The sequence below is a fragment of the Onychomys torridus genome, chromosome 23 (genome assembly GCF_903995425.1).
Source record: "Onychomys torridus chromosome 23, mOncTor1.1, whole genome shotgun sequence".
In the NCBI taxonomy this organism is placed as follows: domain Eukaryota; kingdom Metazoa; phylum Chordata; class Mammalia; order Rodentia; family Cricetidae; genus Onychomys; species Onychomys torridus.
In genome coordinates, this window is record NC_050465.1 from 64,419,308 (window position 1) to 64,440,559 (window position 21,252).

General features: G+C 39.6%; 1 protein-coding gene across 13 annotated transcripts in view; it reads right to left on the bottom strand.

Annotated features, from left to right (window-relative positions):
- Dock10 (dedicator of cytokinesis 10) overlaps positions 1 to 21,252 on the bottom strand; it is a 250,718-nt gene that overhangs the window by 119,500 nt on the left and 109,966 nt on the right. For all 13 annotated transcript variants that reach the window (XM_036173029.1, XM_036173030.1, XM_036173037.1 and 10 more), the window contains exon 3: positions 15,710 to 15,799. In XM_036173029.1, the coding sequence (XP_036028922.1) occupies positions 15,710 to 15,799 (90 nt within the window). The remainder of the gene's footprint in view (positions 1 to 15,709; positions 15,800 to 21,252) is intronic.

Here is a 21,252-nt window from a genome sequence, read left to right on the forward strand (position 1 = left end):
ATGATGGAAAGCTATGAAAAGCTGGTTTAATAAATGCAAAAATTAAAGATTATGCCTTGTGTTAGAAAGATTATGCCTTTGTTAGAAAGATTATGGCTTGTGAAAAAGAACTCAGTATAGGAAGGGATGGGAGATGTGACTTAAACAGGGTGGATCTTACAGAGAAGCTGATGTTTACAGACTTACAGGACTGAAAGGAGGGAAAAAAGTAATTTGTTTTTAAGATCACATCAAATCTGGTGCCACTATGAAAAAAGACTTCCTTGGCATACATCTCCCTGCCTATGGCCTCTCAACCTTCCTCTAAGCACAACCCATTTTGGATACTATCTTTAGGATAGAACTCTCAAAGTAGTTTAAATATTTTCTCATTTTTGAAAGAATCAGCCAGTGATCTTGGTCAAATAGTTTTACTTATTAGGATCTCAGATTTAGCTTCTGACCACTCAGAATGCTGAGCTGGGTGAGACACTTCTGCTAGAGAACTGATCTCAAGTGTTTGTGGGACACAGATGCATAGATATAGGATTCACTCAACTTTTTCTCTTATGGGTAACTATTTGAACTATGCTAAATATGTATACTTATGTGCATGACATGCACTGTTTTCAATAAGCCATAGGCTTATCTGACTCTAAGATGTGCTACTCACTATATTTACTGGCTAAAAGCAATGGTCTCTCTCTCTCTCTCTCTCTCTCTCTCTCTCTCTCTCTCTCTCTCTCTCTGTCTCTCTCTCCTTGCTCCCTCCTTCCCTCCCTCTCCTTTATACATTTCCTTTCCATCTTTACTTCTCTCCCACGGCTAACATTTATCAGATATTTTGCTATTTAGGCACTGTACACATCATCTTAATCAGCACTTGACAGATTTTAGTATTCTGAACAGAGCAGAGAGACAAGATATGTTTCCTTACTTAGAATCTGTGATAGAGAGAAAACTTCAAACGAATTTTTTTTTTGGCTATGAAAGCCCATTCAGCAAATGCGTGCATTGTTTGGTCATTCATATTGTTGGTTCCTCATCCTGAAAGTTTGATGGTATTTTTGTTTCTGTTCCAGACTCCGACAAGTCTGGTTTTGAATATTGTTTTGTCATTTATTATCTGAGGCATCTCAAATGAATAGCTTAATAACTCTAAGTTTCTGTATCTGTCTAAATAATACTCATTTCACAAGCACCAAATGCAATAACTCTTATACAACACTTAGCATAGGAAAAGTACTTTACAAATACCTGCTTTTAAAAAAAACCATCAAGTTTGAGCTCATCTGTAACCCACATTCATTTCAATTGCCAATAACAATGTGTTTTCCTTGGTTTGTGTAAGTAGAGTTTGGGGAGATACAGTAGCAATGATTTTGAAGAATTCTGTTTTCATATTTTTTCTGCAATTACTGGCTAGATTTCACCTGTGTAGTGGGTAGGTGAAAACTGAGGTTTGGCTGGATGGCTCTTGAGAACCCTTCTCAATCTGTAATTTTTCTGATTCTGAGGAAGCTGGTACATTTTACAAACACATCACGTTTCTCCCACACAGCTATGGCTCTTCACTTTCAAATGATATGCATAGAAAATCACTCTCTATTCTTCATTGCAGCCCACACAGTCGCTCTAAGATGATCATTAAAAACTGTTACAGTTGTGGCTACAGAGTCTCTTTGACTAAAAGCAAAGCTGAAATCTACAATCAGTGCAAACTTGTACAGCCACTTTGGAAATCAGTATGGCGACTTCTCAGATAATTGGGAATCAATCTACCCAAGGATACCACTCTTGGGCATATACCCAAGGGATGCTCAATGATATCACAAGGACACATGCTCAACTATGTTCATAGCAGCATTATTCATAATAGCCAGAACCTAGAAACAACCTAGATGCCCCTCAACCAAAGAATGGGATAAAGAAAATGTGGTACATTTACACAATGGAGTATTACTCAGCCAGGAAAAACAATGACATCATGAAATTTGCAGGCAAATGAATGGATCTAGAAAATATCATCCTGAGTGAGGTAACCCAGACTCAGAAAGACAAACATGGTATGTACTCACTTATAAGTGGATACTACAGGCAAAAAAAGAACAATCATACTACAACCCACAGCTCCAGAGAAGGTAGGACACAAAGAGGACTCTAAGAGGAACGCTTGGATCACCTTGGGAAGGGGAAACAGAGGAGATCTCCATGAGTAAACCAGGGATGAGGGAGGCAATAGAAGGGTAGGATGGGGGATGAGAACATGAGGGATGGTCGAGCTAGGGGAGAGATGGAGGGGGAGAGCAATGAAAGAGATATCTTGATAGAGGGAGACATTATGGGGTAAGAGAGAAACCTGGCGCTAAGAATTTTCCCAGGATTCCACAAGGATAACCCCACATTAGGCTAGTAGCAATAGTGGAGAGGGTGCCTGAACTGGCCTACCCTGGTAATCAGATTGGTGAATACCCTAACTGTCATCATAGAGCCTTCATCCAGTAACTGATGGAAGCAGATACAGAGATCCACAACCAAGCCCAGTCAAAGAGAGAGAAGAGAGATTATATGGGCAAGGGGAGTCAAGACCATGACGGGGAAATCTACGGAGACAACTGAACTAAGCTCAAAGGAATTCATGAACCTTAGACCGACAGTTGTGGAACCAGCATGGGACTGGACTACACCCTGTGCATATGGAAGACAGTTGTGTACTTGGATCTGTTTGAGGGGCCCCTGGCAGTGTGATCAGGATCAATCCCTGGTGCATGAGCTGGCTTTCTGGATACCATTACCTATGGTCAGTCACCTTGTTCACCCTTGATGCAGGGGGCAGAGACTTGGTCCTGCCTCAACTGAATGTACCAGGCTTTGCTATCCTCCTATGGGAGAACTTACCTTTTTGGAGGAGGGGGTGGGAGATGGGTCAAGGGAGAAGGTGTGAGGGGTGGGGGACAAGAGGAGGGATGAGAGGGGGATCTGTGGTTGGTATATAAAATTTTTTTAAAATAAAAAAATCTGGAGTCACAGGTTAGTTCTACTTGTTACAATAAGGCAGTGGCTTCTGCTTTCCCTTTGGACTGTATCACCCTTGGTACCTAGTCCCATGTTGAAACACCAGCTCCTCACCCCCTTTTATTGCAGGCTGGCACAATGTGCTTCAAAGTGGAAGACTGAGCAAAACTAGTGGAGCTGGTGAGGTTTTTCAGGTGTCCTGCTGTACAATTTCTTCCCATTTACTTCTTTGTTGGATATGCATCTGTTTTCACCATTTCTGCCTGTGTGTGTGTGTGTGTGTGTGTGTGTGTGTGTGTGTGTGTGTGTGTGTGTTTGTGTGTGTGTGTGTGTTTAGATACAAAAATCCTAGCTAAAGTTGATGAGGCCAAAGGCTTTTAACCATCATGATAAATGTTTCATAAAACATGCCTATGATTCTTTTGGGGTTTGCGGATTTCATCTTAATGTCACAAATTCAGAATCTCTGTAGAGATGGTCTAGTCAATAACGGAGAGAGCATACTAAATACCACAGGTGATTCTGAATGAGGTTAAGAACGCTGTTATTTCACCAGGTAGAATTCATGACAAGTGATTATGAAGTCTGGTTCTGGTTATTCTGACCTAGGGTACTAGGCCCCAGTTTCAAACAGTGGACTCTAGTAACTCAAACACATTATAGACTCATTTATTTTTAAAATATTTTATGTTATGTGAATGGGCATTTTGCTTGCATGTATGAACTGTGTGTGTGTGTAGTGCCCAGGGAGGCCAGAAGAGGGCATCAGATCACCTGGAAATGAGTTACAGTTGATTGGTAGCTGTGGTGTGGGTGCTGGGAACTGAGCATGAGTCTTCTATGAGTACCCAGTGCTCTTAACTGCTGAGACATCCCTCCAGCCTCTATTTTTATCTCATGCATATAGTGGTTTGCCCGAATCTTTACCTATATACTACATATTTGCCTAGTGCCTGCAGAAGCTGGAAAAGGGTTTGAGTTCTCTGGACTGGGATTTACAGGGAATTATGTACTGTCATGTGGGGGCTGGGAACTGAACCCAGATCCTCTGCAAGATCAACAAATGCTCTTAACCATTGAGGTGTTTCTCCAGCCCCCACATACACATAGGTTTTGTTTGTTTGTTTGTTTTTAAACAGCATTATTCATTCTAACACAGGATTTTACTTTTGGGAGTTATTCAATATGCATTTGCTACATAAGAATTATTATTAATTACTTTTCTCCACAATGTGACCAATTACAGATGAGGCAACTTGAGGGAGGAAGGAACTGTTTTGGCTCACAGTTTGTCAGCATGCAGTCCATCACAGCGGGGGAGGCACAACTCAGTGTGAGGCTGCTTGCTTACATCTCCATAGGTAAAGAAGTATAGAAAGTGCTGGAAGCAGGGACTGCATACAACACTCAATGCCTGTCACCAAGTGACCTATTTCCTCCAGCTTGGTCCACCTCTCAAAACAGTGCCACTTGCTGGGCCCCAACTCTGCAAACATATGAATGAGCCCATGTCTGTCGGACACTTTTTTTTTTTATCTGAACTATACCAATGAATAGCCTTTTTCTTTTAAAAATGATTTATGTAAAGAATCTAAATACTTGAGAAAAGTAGGAAGTTATAAGTGTCATCCTAAAGTGGTGTAAAGAAAAAATATTTCATTTTTCCCCTTTCTCTTCATCTTCAGAGGTGCATTAGGATCGATTCAAATCATGTTACAATCCCTGAACTAGCAATTTCTGTTTGGCAATACAATTTGTCAACCTCTTCAAAGGGCTGATATTAGATTCTGGCTGCAAAGCACTAAAGAGGTAACAAATGGCTTATTAGTCATAAAATTATTTTCCCTTCTGGCTATAGAGGTTTATTTAATCACACAAGTAGTTTCTTGCCAGACATATGAATGCAACCATAAAAGATATCCATTGTGGTTCTTCATCCTCACTGAGAAATTCTACATTTGTAAAATACAACAATTTTTAAGATTTATTTTATTATTATTATGTGTTTTAATTTTATACATCAGCCATGGGTTCCCCTGTCCTCCCCCTCCCGCCCCTATCCCCACCTTAACCCCAGGCCCTCCCCTCCATTCCCATGTCTTCCAGGACCAAGACACCCCTGGGGATTCATTTAAACCTGGTAGATTCAGTACAGGCAGGTCCTGTCCCCTCCTTCCAGACTGAGCATGTGTCCCTGTGTAAGCCCAAGGTTCCAAACAGCCAGCTCATGCACTAAGGACAGGTCCTGGTCCCACAGACTGGGTGCCTCCCAAACAGATCAAACTATTCAATTATGTCACTTATCCAGAGGGCCTGATCTAGCTGGGGGCTCCTCAGCCATTGGTTCATAATTCATGTGCTTCCATTTGATTGGCTATTTGTCCCTGTGCCTTTTGCAATCTTGGATTCAACAATTCATGCTCTTGCAGTCCCTCCTCTTTCTCGACAGTTGGACACCTGGAGCTCCACCTGGGGCCTGGCCAAGGATCTCTGCATCCACTTCCATCAGTTATTGGATGAGAGTTTCAAGATCACTGTTAGGGTATTTAGTCATCTGATCACCAGTCTACTCATACCATGACTATTGAATACATGTTGAAAATGAAGCATTATGAAATTAAGTGAATTGAGACAAACTACACATTGAAAGGATGACTCGATAATTTAAAACCTACATGAGACTTTTCAGGGAGAACACAGGTGCCATTAGCCAGGTCAACAGAACAAGGGATTGCTCCTACAAAGCAGAACATGGATAATGTAGAAATACAATAAAAGGCACAGGGAACAATGACTTCTTCAATTGGTTAACCCACACTATATGTTTCCCTAATGCACAACAATTAATTTCTGCTTTATAAAAGCAAGTTTGACAGCTAATGAGTTTGTAAAACACTCAGGTTGGAAGTAAAAAAAAAGAGTTTAGATACCACAAACAATGTGATAGAGGCATGACATAGTTTCAGATAGTACAGAACAATCTCATATAATGAATAAACTTCAATTCTCCTTTTAAAAATATGACATGATATTAGATAGCATTATATATAAGGATGCAGGCTCAGGATGCTCATTGTGAACAGAATGTCATATGTACAAGTGAAAGAAGTGAATGCCATTTCCATTTTTTAAGTTTTATTTTGTTATTTTGCAATTGAGTAGCTCAAAGGGTCCCCCAGTAGTGCTGCCAAGTGTAAGTTGAAAATTAGTCAAAATATTGGCTTCTCTTCTTAAAATGCATTCTGTTAAAGCAATCAGATGGACTTTCATAAATAAGATTTGGACTTAGCCTAGAAATACATATTGTAATCCCTTGTCAAGACCTTACCAGTAGCTTTTTTAGGACATGAGTAATATAGCTGATGTTAAAAATCCTGAACAATTGTTTGTTGTCCAACCATTCTTCTCATGTAAACATGAGATAGTTTATAATTTAGTATGACCGAAAGATTTGGTTCCAACACCAAATGGGAATGTACAGTCTTATGTTCCGAGGTTCCCAAATCGCCCATATGAGTTTCTATCCAGGGCTGAACGGTCTATGGGAGGGAGTCACTGTGCAGATGAAAAAGTCAATTTTGAATTGAAATGGCCCTTTTTTTGTATTTGCCAAGACTATTATTCTAAAGAACAGTTACTTAATTTCTTAATAAAGAACAGAAAGTTAATTTCTTCAAGTTATTAATATGAAACATGACAAATTTGTTTCCAATATTTTCATCAGTACTTTTCCTGGTACATTTTATCCTGATATCACTGAACTCTCAGTGAATTTAATTTACCTTCATCATCTTTTGTGTGCTTAGTAATATAGCATTAACAATTTGTTTTGGAAAATGCTCCTCCTTTTTGGTATAGCTATGGTAGAAATCTAACCATCACATGCAAAGGAGAACAGGCCAAACATGGAAAACAGGCTTTTATTATCTCCATTAAAATTTCAAGAATATAATATAAACCTTATATATATAAATAATCTTTCAACAAATACACACAAAATGAAAAGTCTTTCAGCTTCCATCAAGACCTTCATCCAGAAACTAAAAGCCTCACTCACTAATAAAACTATCAACTGTAAAAGCCAACACACACATACATACAAAATATTTTTGTTAACCCTAATTTTGTTGAGAGAGAATATGTTTTTTTTTTTTTAAACATTTTGTGTGGTTTTAGTGTTACATGTCTCTCAACACTCTTCGGGATGTAAATTATTTTAGTAGCCTGATGTTTCAGAAAAGGAGTCAGTTTTCTTTTACTTTTTTTTTGTTTTTCCAAACAGGATTTCTATGTGTAACCCTGGATGTCCTGGAATTCCCTTTGTAGACCAGGCTGGCCTCAAACTCACAGAGATCTGCCTGCCTCTACCTCCCAAGTGCTAGGATTAAAGGTGTGGCCACCACCGGCTGGCTCAGAAGTTAGTTAGGAAGTTAGAAACACTGGGCTGCAGTCTAATAATCTTCCTGTGCAGCTCAGTGTTTTAGAAGCAGGAAACATCATACATTTAATTTAATTTAGTCATGAATGCAACCTACTCCCTCAAACTACTGACAGACTTTCTTATTTATGGGTCTCATGTTATTCTATGTATGAGATTCAAAAATCTGTATCAAGTATACTAAACAAAAGCATTTTGGGCAAGTGGGCTCATCATAATGGGCATGACAGTTCAGAATTAGACATCAAATTTATCATTTTAACTGTGAACAAAAATAAAACCAAGTTTCCTTGAAACAAGATAAATTTTATCACTGGACCCATCCCCTCCAGTTAACAAAGGTGAATGGGTAACATCTACCTAGCAAGTGGCACATGCTAAATGGTTAATCCAATCCAGTCTTTCAGTTAGTAGCTGCTGCCTTTCATTACTTCCACACTAGCTTAACTACGATATGACCCACTGTAACAGTAAATCAGTGGGAAAGAAACTTTCTATTTAAAGAATTTAACCCTTCAGAGAGACTTTGTAATGAATGGCATGCAACTAAATTGGGGGTGTGGCAGCAGTAGCAACGTGTTTATATCCTGGATCCAAACTTACTTCTAGGAGAATAGAAAGAACAGCCTGCTAATTGGATACAGGGTGAAGAGGAGATACCTAATGGCTGAAAAAGTTTCTTTGGCCTTTATGGTCATTGTTATTGTCTTTAAGCATGGAGTTGGCTCTGTTTATTCTCACGGTTTTCTTGATGAGGGAGAGTCCATGTTTCTCAGATGCTTGTCTGAGAATTGTGTCCTAGTAATGACACACCCATGGACAAAAGCAGAGGTTTTGATACTAACAATAAGAATTAACAGTGGAGATTTGGTTACGAGAAGAAATTACCACTTATTTGCTCTCTGGAGGTTTTAGTATTCTTTGCATCATTAGCAGGTGCTACAAAGACAAGCATGCATGGGTTTTCTATTTTGATTGAAATATGTTTTTGGTTGTGAGCCTAGCCTTATTGGGTCCTTAGTTCAGGATGATCTTTTTGTATCAGCTCAAGGCCAGTGTTTAGGAGATGTGTTTCTCGAGAAACTAGAAGAAAACAGTTTTATCAATGGTCAAGGAAATCTGGGAAGTGGTTCATAACATATTCCCTTCTAAAATTGTTTGAGTGGATGTACACTAATTCAAGTCTCTCTGTGTCTCTCTGTCTGTGTGTCTGTCTGTGTGTCTGTCTGTCTGTGTGTCTGTCTCTGTCTCTCTCTTTCTCTCTCTCTCTCTCTCTCTCTGTGTGTGTGTTTGTGTGTGTGTGTGTGTGTGTGTGTGTGTGTAGTACCTGCAAATACCTTGGTAAACTGTGTTTCTGCAGAACACCTTGCTGGTATGAAATTGATGGGCCTCAATTCAAACTAGAAAGCCTTTGGGCTTTTAGTATGATTTTCTATGGCTGCTTAAAGTTTCCTTCCCTTAAACATGGTGTGTATTTTTCCTCAGTCTTAAGTCTTATTTTCCTTCTCTTCCTGGAAAACTCCACTATTTCTAGTGGAATGGAATCCCTGCATAAAATATGAACTGTCCAAGGTAACCCAGTACTGCCCACATAAAGATAGGACATAATGACCGTGTGCATCTAGGCACTACACTAGAGACACAGAGAAATCTCCTTCTGTTTTTAAATATTATTTCTGTAACACCATAGTTCCTAAGTGTTTTATGCCAGGATCAAAGTAAGACCCAGATTCTTGACTTCATTATTTTCTTCTCATTTTATGTAGACTTTACTCCTGTAGAGTGGCTGGGTTCCATTAACTGAACAGGCTTTGGTATCAAACTAACTTGAAATCTTAGTACTTAGCCAGTATCTCCTTCTTCTACTCATCTGAAGTGCTCCCAGAGCCTGTTTTCTTTTGAGCCATCATAATACTCAATCTGCTGTTTCTTCGTTTTCTTTTGTTAAGAGAGAATAAAGCAGCAGATTAGTTTTAATTAGTGGGCTCAACTTCCAGCTTCATACTACCCCTTTGTGCGTATTTAAACAGAAACTTTGCTATAGAAATTTTGCTCAGGAAGCCTGGATTCTATATATAGACTCCTTTATTGCCCTGTTCCTCAGTGGGAATGGTGCTCCCTTTATCCCAGGAGCACTTAATTTGATTTGTTTTTAATGGTTATAGAAGTAGATGTTTAGGTAGTTTGGAGGATCAGATACAGGCTTCCCGAGCTCTTGTTTCCCATACTTTTGCTAGTGTTATTTTAACATCATTAGGTCAGTAGGCCTATATAAAGATGGAGAAACTGAGGCTCGTCAAAATAAAGGGTATGTTTATTTGTTATCAGTAGAAACATCAAGCACAGGATTTAAAGGGATCTGGAGCCCAAGATCAGAGTGAGCAGAGGTCGGATTGTCACTATCTGTGTACATGGGCAAATTAACAATGTAGGGCCTGTGGATGAGGCTGTAAAATGGTTTAACAATACCCAAGTCACAGGATGCTTAAACATAGTCCTGCATGTACATTTTTTTGCTCAACTGTGTCTGGATGTTTACATAACTGGCAACACTGTCGATATGAAATGAGCCGATGCTTTTGTGTGGGAAACAGCTAAGCTTACACTACTAAACAGGGAGGGTAATTAATACAGATAAAGCATGAGGAAGGGAGACACGGTTCATTTTATTTAATTCCCTTTAAAAATAGGAAGTCATTCAAGACTAAGGGAAAGAATGCCTGCTGCCTTTGACAAGAGGCTGTGAATGGTCAGCGTAGAGTAATGTGAGAGAGAATTCAAGATTTGTATTGAGCCGGATGTATTGAAACTAGATTCTTTCTGTTTTGTTGCTTAGCAACCATGACATTTGTCCTTGCTGCTGCTGCATGGAGTCACTGGGCAATTTAATACAGGGTGGACCGAGAAGGAAGCTTGATACAGCAACCATGGTGAAATAGATGAGCTTCTGCAAAAACCGTGCAAATGTCTGAGTCCACTTCAGTTCTAGCTCGGTCTGGTTTCAGCAACTCTAGCAGTGTCCCCCAATGTTCAGTCTACTGACTCTATATACCAGAACAGCCTGGACAGAGGCCGAGGCACTGTTGCTAAGGCAGAGTCCTTCCAGAGGACACTAGGGTAAAGCTTCAGATTGGCAGTTAGCATTGTCAATCAAAGTTCAGGGGCCTGGGCTCAGTAGCCTGGGGTCAGATACTGAATGTATTCCTGTCTGTATGATCCTACCTGCTCAAGTTTCTTAGTCCTTCTATGATGTAGTTTCCACATCTTTAAAAGATGCTGCTTTGCTCTAACATTTGTTTGTAATTATTACAAGTGAATGATTTAGATGTGTATCTGGCACAAAGCAAGTCGGCAATAATTATTGGCTGCTCTTATGGTTTGAGGTCAAATCTTTTTGCCAGCATAATTCTCTGGGGGGCATTTCTCCATCCTAAAGCAGCTCTCTGTTAACTCCCTTTCTTCTGATCTGCCACCCACAGGCAGACTGGGCTATTGGTGCTCCATTGCTAATGGGAGACACTTGTATGTAGGATTTTCCTGCTTCCCAGACAGTGAAGTTCAGGCTTCTCCATCCTTCAAACCAAATTCAGGGCCTCTTTGCAGAGGATGACGCAGACAAATTAGCAGAAAATATGATTCCTCCCAAGTCTCCCTCTTTTGGAGGAATTCTTCTTTTTGGAGAAGAGGGAAGGTGAGAGGAGAGGAGAGAGAAAAATCTGCAAGTGGTCGGACGGGAATCATTCAAGTGGAACAAAAGCAAAGGTAAGAAATTCCTCCACAGGAAAAAATGACAAGAGAAAGGCAAATTTTGTGGTCAGCCCAGTGAGTGACACCAGAAGTACAGTGGCTCTGGAATCACATGGAACTTCTGCCACGAGGAGCCCCACAACCCTAGGAGTTCTCCTGTGCTGGACAGATCTGGTTGCCAGGCAACAACATTAATCTCATGGACTGGATGGGATCAGAAGGTTGAAGGCGGAGGTTTTGAATTGGTCCTGGGATTTGGGATTTAGGCTCATTGGCCATATCGACTTGGATTTTCTTTTTGGTTTTTAAGATGGGCCTTCTCTATATAACCTTAACTATCCTGAAAATTGCTTTGTAGACCAGGCTAGTAGCCTTTGCTTCCTGAGTGTAGGATAAATGGTATGCACCACCATGCCTGGCTCTTAAATACATATATTTTATTGGCTGTGTATTATAACAAAAAATATATGTGCTAACAAGATGTTTTAAACTGAATCCCTATTGATATTTCAAATTTTTCAAAACAGCAATATTCATACTCATAATTATATCTGCATATTTATGCTTATTTTCATATGTTTTTATATGACACTTCACAGTTACTTGTTGGTTACACTTTAAAAGCTATAGATGTACTTTGAACACTGATGTAATGACATTTTCCTTATACTGTCACCATAATAAAATAATTTCATCTTAATATTTTGTCCTTTGTTGGAGCCTACCAAGGTTTCCTAGTGGCTGTACCCAGTAGGCAGGACTGCATAAGAGGATGATTGGACCACGGGCCTGGGTACCAGGTGTTTGGAAGGGTTTACACTTGGTTGTATCTAGCAGGGGGAGGTCTTTTGCTTCACCCCTTGGCATTGTTATATAAAGCCCTCTGGAATAAAGTTCTGGGCTGGTAGATAAGGATCCAGGCCCTCCCGATGTTATCCTGTGTTTCTGTTCCTCTCCTCTCTACATTCTAAGTCTCTTACCCCTTACCCCTCAAGAGTCCCTGGGGTAAATAAATGTGGGAGCTGGTCTCAGATATTACATATAAATTTTGCTTCTATTTGTATTTCCATGGCCACTAGCACATACCTCTTGGCCACTGCATTTGCGTACCTGTATATTTTGCATACATTCCCACGAGTTGCCTTTTTCTTATTAAAATCTGTAGAATTCTTAGTATTGGATGGCCCAGTTGTTAAGAGCACTAACTGCCCTGTAGAGGACCCAGGTTAGGTTCCCAGCACCCATCTCAGTCATTTTACAACTGTATATAACTCCATTTCCTGGGGATCTGTTGTCCCCTGTTGTCTCCATGGGCACTTGCATGTTCATGGTACATAGCAACTCACATGGGCACACACATACATATAAACTATAAAACACTTTAGAACTTTTGTTGAATGCTGACTGTTAGGAATGTATATGCATTGTGCATATATTAGAAGAAAAATATAAAGAGTTGCAGGTGATTACTTGAATTATTTTTTTTTCACTTTAGGATATCATTTGTCATACAGAAATTTAGACTTTTTATGGAGTTAAATCTGTCATTTTCTTCATTTCCACTTAAAAATGCTTTCCTACACTTTTGTGATTTTTGTTTTCTTTTTTATTATAAATTTTTATTCATGTGGGATTTCTTTCTTATGTAATCAGGGAAACAGAACTTTCAAAATGTTCTCCACAAATGGACAGCAAGGTCTTGATTGCCAGGGCCGCTGGGTGCGGTCTTTCCCATTTGTTATTCAATCACCTGCCTCAGGCACTATTCTGTTCTCCTTGTTTGTTTACTGTGTAACATGGAAAACATATGGTTTAATCCATTTTTTGATTTGGCTTATTTGTTTCCTAGTTTATGAAAACTTGCTTAATTCATTGAGGTAGCAAACAAGTTCCAACTCTGATCACTCCACAAAAGAGCAAGACGATCGACTTTGCAGCTAACTTGGGAGTTCAGTTCCTCACAGGCAATGGCTGCACACGAAAGCACCACTAACTGAACTACAGGCACTGAAAACATTAACAGATCATCGTATTTTTATTTTATTTAGCACCCTGAGAATTTTGCAGACATTAGCATGTTGGGTGTAATTTCAGGTAAAGTGGGTATTTGGGATTTTTGTGGTGATTTTGGCATAGTGAAACTTGTAAGTAAAATACATGCATCCTTTTGCTCACACACATGAGGAGAGATCTCTAAACTGACCTCACTGGCTTTGTTCTCAGCAAGCAGACCTGGTTCACTCAACATTGTAGATGTAATTCTAAATGGTCTTATTAAATATGAAACACAGAGCCAAATGAAGAGTTAAAAGCCCAGAGATCAGAGCAGTAGCCAAGAGCTAAGATCACCTTATCTTACCACTCGCTGCCATCTTTCCCCTGAGAGAGAGACCTTCTTCCTGTGTCATGTCTTTTTATTGCCTTTCTGTTCTGCCTTCTTATTGGCTGTAAACCTAACCACATGACTTCCTCATCACTGCTTGTCTATACAGACCTCCAGGTCTCTATGGTTGGTACTGGGATTAAAGGCTTACTGTGTCCTTGAACACTAGGAGACTCTGCCTGCCATGTGATCAGATTAAGGGCGTGTGCTGCCACCACCTGATTCTTGCTTATGGCTCTCTGTGACTTCCAGGCAACTTTATTAACATACAAATAAAATCACATTTCAGCACAAGTAAAGTATCACTGTACACCATGGCTTTTACTGTTGCTGCTGTTGGTACATAGTCTTTGTTGTACAATGAATTCATGACCATCTGTTGGTATCCATGTTGCTACATGGCATCAGAGCTTTTGAAGCCACGTGGGGTTTCTTCTGTACATTCATTACATCCTTATAAAGTTATGCTTTTGTTCTCCAGATATTTTAGTTGTGTCTAGTCAATCTTTTAACTACCACAGACACTACAGTTGCATCCCCAATTTATTTTTTAAAGCTAGATTTTTCTATAATGCTGATATATTGAAGTGAAAGCTAGAAGTAAATTTCACTCATGTCTATAGATACAAATTTGATTATGCATAAGATACAAAATTTACTTATGCCTATAGATGCAAAAACTTGGAATAAAAGAGCATTTAGGAGTCTAACAGCTTATTAGGGTAATAGCACAATAGAGACAAGAAAGTTCATAACAGAAGTGCAAATAAACAGGCATAGAATTTATGAATTCTATTACAGCACTGAGTTATATCAGAGAAGCTGGATATCAATAGACTGATTAGAGTCTCTGGTGAAAGGAATCATTTATAAGCACTTCAAAGGGACTAAGAAAGATATTTCTTAAAAGACAGTTATGCAATATCAGAAACCAATGTAAAAGCCAGTATTTTATAAAATAGAAAAAATAATGGCTTCCCCTAAAATAAAAATAAATCAGACAGCAAAACAGCAATTCAATATTAGCATTATCATCCAACATTATTTTAGGAATATTCGATAATGAAATGAGACAAAAATTAAGGACATAATATGCTTATTGGAAAAGAAGAAAAATCTAATCGTTTGCAAATGATGTAATTACAAACTTGAAAATAAAATTACCATACAAAATTTGATGAGTTAGTCATTAATATTAAAATCAATAACTTAAAAGATGTTAAACACATCAGCAATTAACAGGAAGAAAAGTAAATGTACTTTAATGATTCTACTCTCCTTTACAACAAATGCAAAAGGTGTTAGGAACTAAATCCAGCAATCAAATTCAGGGTCGTTATAAAATGCCTGAAGTTTCTACTCACTGACACACAAGAGGACCTAGTTAAATGGCCCAACTTGGCAATTAAGCATCATAAAAGTTTCATCTGAATCCTAGCCAGGATCCACCACTTTCTTAGACTAAAGAGGATATTTAAACCCTTCCTCTACCAGTTAACCTGTGCTGCACTGCACTTTAACTCTCTACTGTGTGTAAGGAAGGGCTGGTTTCATCCTATAAAGGTCTGCTACCTAGCTGCTGTGGGCTGGTCCAATTCCCAAAGGAGCCTGATGTCTGGTTAGAAAATGAAGAAGTTTTTTCACCAACTGAATTCAAGTATATGTTGTCAACAGATTTTTAAATCAGTCCTTCAAACTGTCCAGAGAAATTTATCATCATCTTTTCTCGTAGCACCCAGCAGAACTAACTATATTTCTAAAAACAGATACTCCACAATCCAACAATCTCATGTAATACAGCCTTCTTCGTTTTATACCACAGTATAAATAAGTCAAACAAAACCAGATCTTTCTATTAAAAACGCTCGAATACTTCTCAGTGTGGTAGCAAAATGAAAAAAAGAACAAAGGGAAGAGAGACCTCAAACAGAACAGTCACCATATCATCGAAAATGGCTACAGAAAGATAGGAGGCCACCCAGAGGTGACGAAGGTTGAAATGGACATCGGGACTGACACATTCTGGAAGATTCTCAGTTGCAGATGAACAAGCGGGAGGATCGTAGTAGAAAAGTATGTCGGGATTGCCAGGCATGGTGAGTGGGGGTGGGAGCTTTAGAGAGCATGGATGAAAACATCACATTTACCTCTTTTACCAGCAAACTTTCTGCTTTGTGCTCTGCCTCTTCCGGTACCGTGGAATACAGAGTTCGGATATCCCAAGGAACCGTGGCTGTCTGGGAAGAACAAGGAAAAGAAGTTCAGCCCTCCATCTTGAAAATGTGGAGTGGACGATGATGCCGAAAACAAGGGCAGATTGTCCTAGAGGTGGGTGGAGAAGCTTCCCCAGCCCTTATGATTTTAATCTCTATAAAAGAAGAAAACCAAACAGCCCTAAAGACATGACTATGAGGATTTCCATGGTTATTGCTTCATCTGTGCGCGCAAAGTTTTAAGGACAGTTTTATTACCGGGAGGGAAACAAAATGTGAACATCTGTGTTTATAACTTGTTTCTATTAGAATCTTTTGTTACTGTTCTTGCTGTTTGTGTTAAAATAAATTGGAAATGAATTTTAAGAACTTAAGAAAATCCTATTGTAAATAGTAACATGCAAACTTATCCCCTTTTAGGAAGTGTGTGTGTGTGTGTGTGTGTGTGTGTGTGTGTGTGTGTTTGTACAAACAGCTAGTGAGGGGAAGAAAACACAATGACCTTGGACTTTGAAGAAAACAAGGTCATGTTTAAATTTTTTTTTTTTCTGCTGAAGTAAGTAAAGGAGCTTTCACAAATTTAAACAAATAGCTATTTAAACAAACAGGATTCTATTAAATGGTTACACAGAAACTGATGGGTAAAATACCTCTTGAAACATCTAGGCCAGAATTTCAAAGGTTGTTTTGGTTTGATGTGTCTCCAGGTGCTGGCTTATAATTTTTCTAAGATGAGTGCATCCCAGCCAGCAGCTTCCTCCGGTGGGTACACTCTCATGGTTATGTGGTGAAAATGACTGACACCCCAAGGTACCAATCACTGAGCAGATTTTATGGCACACATTCCCCAAACACAGATGATTCCTCAGAGTTTCTGAGATACAAACTACAGTTTATGTAAACTGGTCCTGATGAAAGGCATGCCCCTGGATTAGTGGATGAAACACATGAAAATCTCAAAGCCATCAGTTTAGGCAAAGTGACTATAAGAGGGATCCTGGAGTTTTGTCTTCTAAGCTCATGGGGTTGTGGCCAGCTCTGTCAGTAATAACATCATTGTGCCCATCATTGCTTTTAGCCTGATTTCAGACTTGGGGTTTTCTTCAAATCCCCCCTTCACCCCTCATGCAAGTCCCTTGTAAGAAAACAATTCGTTTGTTGTTGTGGCCATAGCCTCAGTATTCAGTAGGGTGCTTAACTGGTTATCTGCTGCATTTTTCCTGAGTGTATGTATGTAGTGTGTATTCAGGGTACCACAGTGTCTCTGCTATGTGTGGGTATGGCAAGTGGCTCAGTGAATGTGTGTGTGTGTGATTAGTATCATGCATGAGTGTGTCTATACAGTAAGTGTGGGTGTGTGGTTGTGGTTATGAATAAGGGTATGCTACTATATACATATATATGCTATAAGTTTGTGTGCTGTACATAGGTATGGTATGTACATGCCTGTATTGTGTTAATCTGTGTATTCCTGTGTGTGTGTGAACACATGTGACATGTGGGTATGTCTGTAGGAGTATGCACATGGGAGGCATGGGTTTTGACATTGTGAAAGAGGAAGAATGTCACATGAGTATGAGATCAGAGGATAAAAATAACGAAAAATTCAGTGTTCCAGATACTCCATTCAGTAAATGTAATGTTCAACTTAAAATACAGCCACAGGGAGTATTAGTTCACCAGGCTCCAGGCCTTCATGGCCTCGATAGGAAAGAGGATGCAAGAGCAGGGACTGCCAACTTAAACCAAATGTAGACGAGGAGAACAAGTGTAGGTCTTGCAGATGAAGCAGAGGTCTACAGACAGACCAGGGAGTGGTTGTTTCTGTGTAGGGAGCAATGAAGCCAGGTTAGATTTTTTTTCATTTATAATTCCTTGTACAAGTCCTTCCTTTAAGTTGCTTCTTTATTGTTAGTCTCTCTGTGAATACTAACAGCTCAGTCTCAACTGAGCCTTGGGGAATTATTGTTTAGATGTCAGTGACCCAGGAATGACTTTGGAAAGACAGCTCATGGATACACTGAGTTACTTGCTTCGTTTTCAGAAAGCACTACAAATTAAGACTCACACATTGTTACATTAGGGAATAGCATAATGAAGATAGACAAATAGTTAATAGCCGTGTGCAACACATGAAGCTAGCCATCATTCAGTGCGGTGAAGGATTCCTGATGATCTGTGGTCACGGCATGATGTTGATCCTTTACTAAATACGATCAGTGTGGCCGACTCACACTCATGAAACCGTGTGATAAATCTAGGACATTATTTTGCAAGTTCTGTGCAGGCAGAATACCGTGTGCAACCCAAACGTGGCACAAGAGAAGGAATGTGAATATACATGTATGTGCATGCTAACAATCTCAGTATAATGCTGAAACATTGGTTTAAAAAACCAAAAGGCCTCCATGAGGCTAGAACTTCCAAAAGTTTGGGATCCTTCCACTTGTTTTATATTTGTTTAAAGTGCTTGTGTTGGAGCCCAAGTAACTTGGTCAAAATAGAAGTATGAAGAATCCTATTTGTTAAGGGTATTAATACATTTAAAAAGAATTTCCTTTCTGAGAAGTCGGTGTTTTCAGACCACTACAAATTGTCTTGGCCACAGCAGACTTCCTGTTCTCGTTAACACAGCTCTGTTCCACAATTGGTATAGTTCAGTAGCATGGAACAGATCTGAGACCGCACTGGCGCTCGGCCGAGCTCATCTGGTGGCAAGAGTTTCACAAGGGGCGTATTGTCAGGCGTTTGGGAAGGAAAACTCTTTTGAACTGATGGCCCCAAGCCTGTGTTTGCAGTTTCAGGCCCACTGTATTCAGTGTCTTTGACTGCAGCCCTGTGACTTCCTCGTTCCCTCAACGCTGTACTGGGTAGTCTTTGTGGTTTTGTTGCAGCATCCATGCTGCTGGCTAAAATGACGCTAGGTTAGACTTCAGCCAAAGTGCACAGGGGCCATTTCTCAGCTGGCTAAATGCCACCATTACAGTCTGGGATGGATTGCTTTTAACTATCCCAGGTGCTGAGGAGGCTCCCTAAGCCAGTTCTTACTGTAGGTGACAGCTGCTACATGCAAGGACAGCGAAGATGGCTGTTAAGGAAATCCATCAGTCTTCAGATGTAATCACCCCCACAATGAACAAGTAGCTCACAATTAAAATATAACCTGGCTTAATCGTGTATTGAAAAAGAAATGCCACTTAATTTAGCAGGTTAAGACACCGATGTTGATTTCTGCTAGAGAAGACACATTACTGTACTTGCTTTAAAAGCATTTTTAAAACCACATTTCAGAAAGTAGCAGCAATGTGTTTTTTCTTATTTATTGTTAACTATGTGAGAATGGCTCTTTATAACTTCACTGTGCTTTGCAGGGAAACTCTTCTAGTTTTGATGAAAACTATAGACTATAGATTTCATAAACAGTGAGCAACCATCCAAAAGTAGGTAGTCATCATGATCCAGCAAGGTCCAGTGTGATAATTTAGGTGTTATACTATTTAAGTACGTTAGTAAGGTTCATGGTCTTGAACTCTCAGACCAACAAAGTACCGAGACAGTTATTTCACTTTTTCTGTGGTTCGTCTTTTAGACCAGTGGTTCTCAACTTTCCCAGTGCTGCGACCCTTCTATACAGTTCCTCATGTTGTGGTAACTCTCAACCATACAATTATTTTGTTGCTACTTCCTAACTGTACTTTTGGTACTGTTAGGAACTGTCATGTAAATATCTGATATGCATGATATCTGATATGTGACAGGCAAAGGGGTTGTGACCCAAAGAGTGAGAACCCACTGTTCTAGACTCAAGTGCATCTTCCATCCCCTAAGGAGGCAAGAATGAATCACTCTTTTCTTTAACAATGATTGTTACTTGAGTTCTTGCAGACTCAATGGAGTACACGTAATAACTTGATACATGTATAGCATATAACGATCTAATCTGGGTAGTTAACATTTCTGCCTTTTTGCACATGAAAATTATTTGAGAAGCACACGATTGTACATGCTATACAAGGAAAGATATGAGAAGCAATAGAAACAAGTGCTCCATCAGCATAAAGGTACATCTGACACCAGCATGTCCCCTTGGTAAGTTAGACTCAGCACTGTAGGCTAAGCCCACCATGTAGGGAAGCTGAGGAAGAAGCTTGTTTGCCGTGATCCCCACAGAAGAGCATTGTGCTGATGTAATAGGCTGCCCACCCTGGCTGATTCTCCATGGCCTTTCCCACAGGACTGCCCACATTCCTTCTTCCATGATGGTGCCAGTCCTACAGGGTGTCTTTACTCTGCCTTTTACCTTTCAAGAAATCTGAAACTTATTCTCTGTAAATTTCAGGTTTTAGATAGATACTAGCTCCTTAAAACAAAAACAAACACAAACAAAAAGAACGAGAACACTATTGAGAGATATTAAATTTCTGTAGATTTTGAGCATACTCAAAGTTGTGAAATCATCATCACTATCTACATTTACCATGTTTCATCACACCTCAAGAAACCCTTTATCTCCTAGCAATCTGCACATAGTCCCTTCTCCTGAGTACCTGGCAACCAACCACTAATCTGCTTTCTATGCCTACACAGTCCATTGAAATGTAACCATTCGTACATGGTTGACATAGAGCCCTGTCCTCTGGGCAAAAGGTTCCTATCTACATCAGATCAGCTGTGCCTACCTGAGCAAGTTAATAATGATTGGGCCTTCTTTCATATGATGGTGACGTGGGAAGGGTCACTGGACCCTTACCCAAATGTCCAGCCACTCCTTCCAGTTATTTGTATGGAATCCAGTCCTAACTGCACATGGTCTGAAGGTATTTCAGACACGCTAGAGTATATAGGTGGGGAGAGTTATGAGAGGGGGCTCCATCTATGCGGCCATGGAGAAGCCATCATCCATGTTGTGTGGAGACTTCCCAGTGTAGTTCCTTTGGAATCTCTCATGCTGTCACTAAAACCTTCTCACTTGTGGTCCGTAACTGAGTATAATAAGCTCATTGGCCCCAAAGGAAAACAAGCACGGAGTAGTACTTTGGTTTATCCTTGGGCCTTATGAGAAGGGGTAATGTTATTTCATCTCCCCAGGGAAAATATTCTTACAACAGTGGTCCTTTGTGACTGGCTTAGCATGATGTGTTGAAGGGTCATTCAAATTGTAGCCATATGTCTTTCTCAATTATTGTTGAATATGCAAATTAATTTAGTTTTTAGTTGATAGACTGTTTGCATTTGGGGGCTATGCTTCTGTGAACATTTATGTATAAATGGACATACATTCTGCATAAAATGAAACACAGAGAAGGGCCTCTACATATTCTCTTTAAAATAAAGAACTAGAACTGCCTTGCTACCCTAATTTTATTATCTTCACTTATTATTACTTTTAATTAATATGTATTAATTGTTCAAAGAGGCTTTATTGAAATGATTTCATTTATGTATATGGTATACTTTGATCATATTTACCCTCTTTT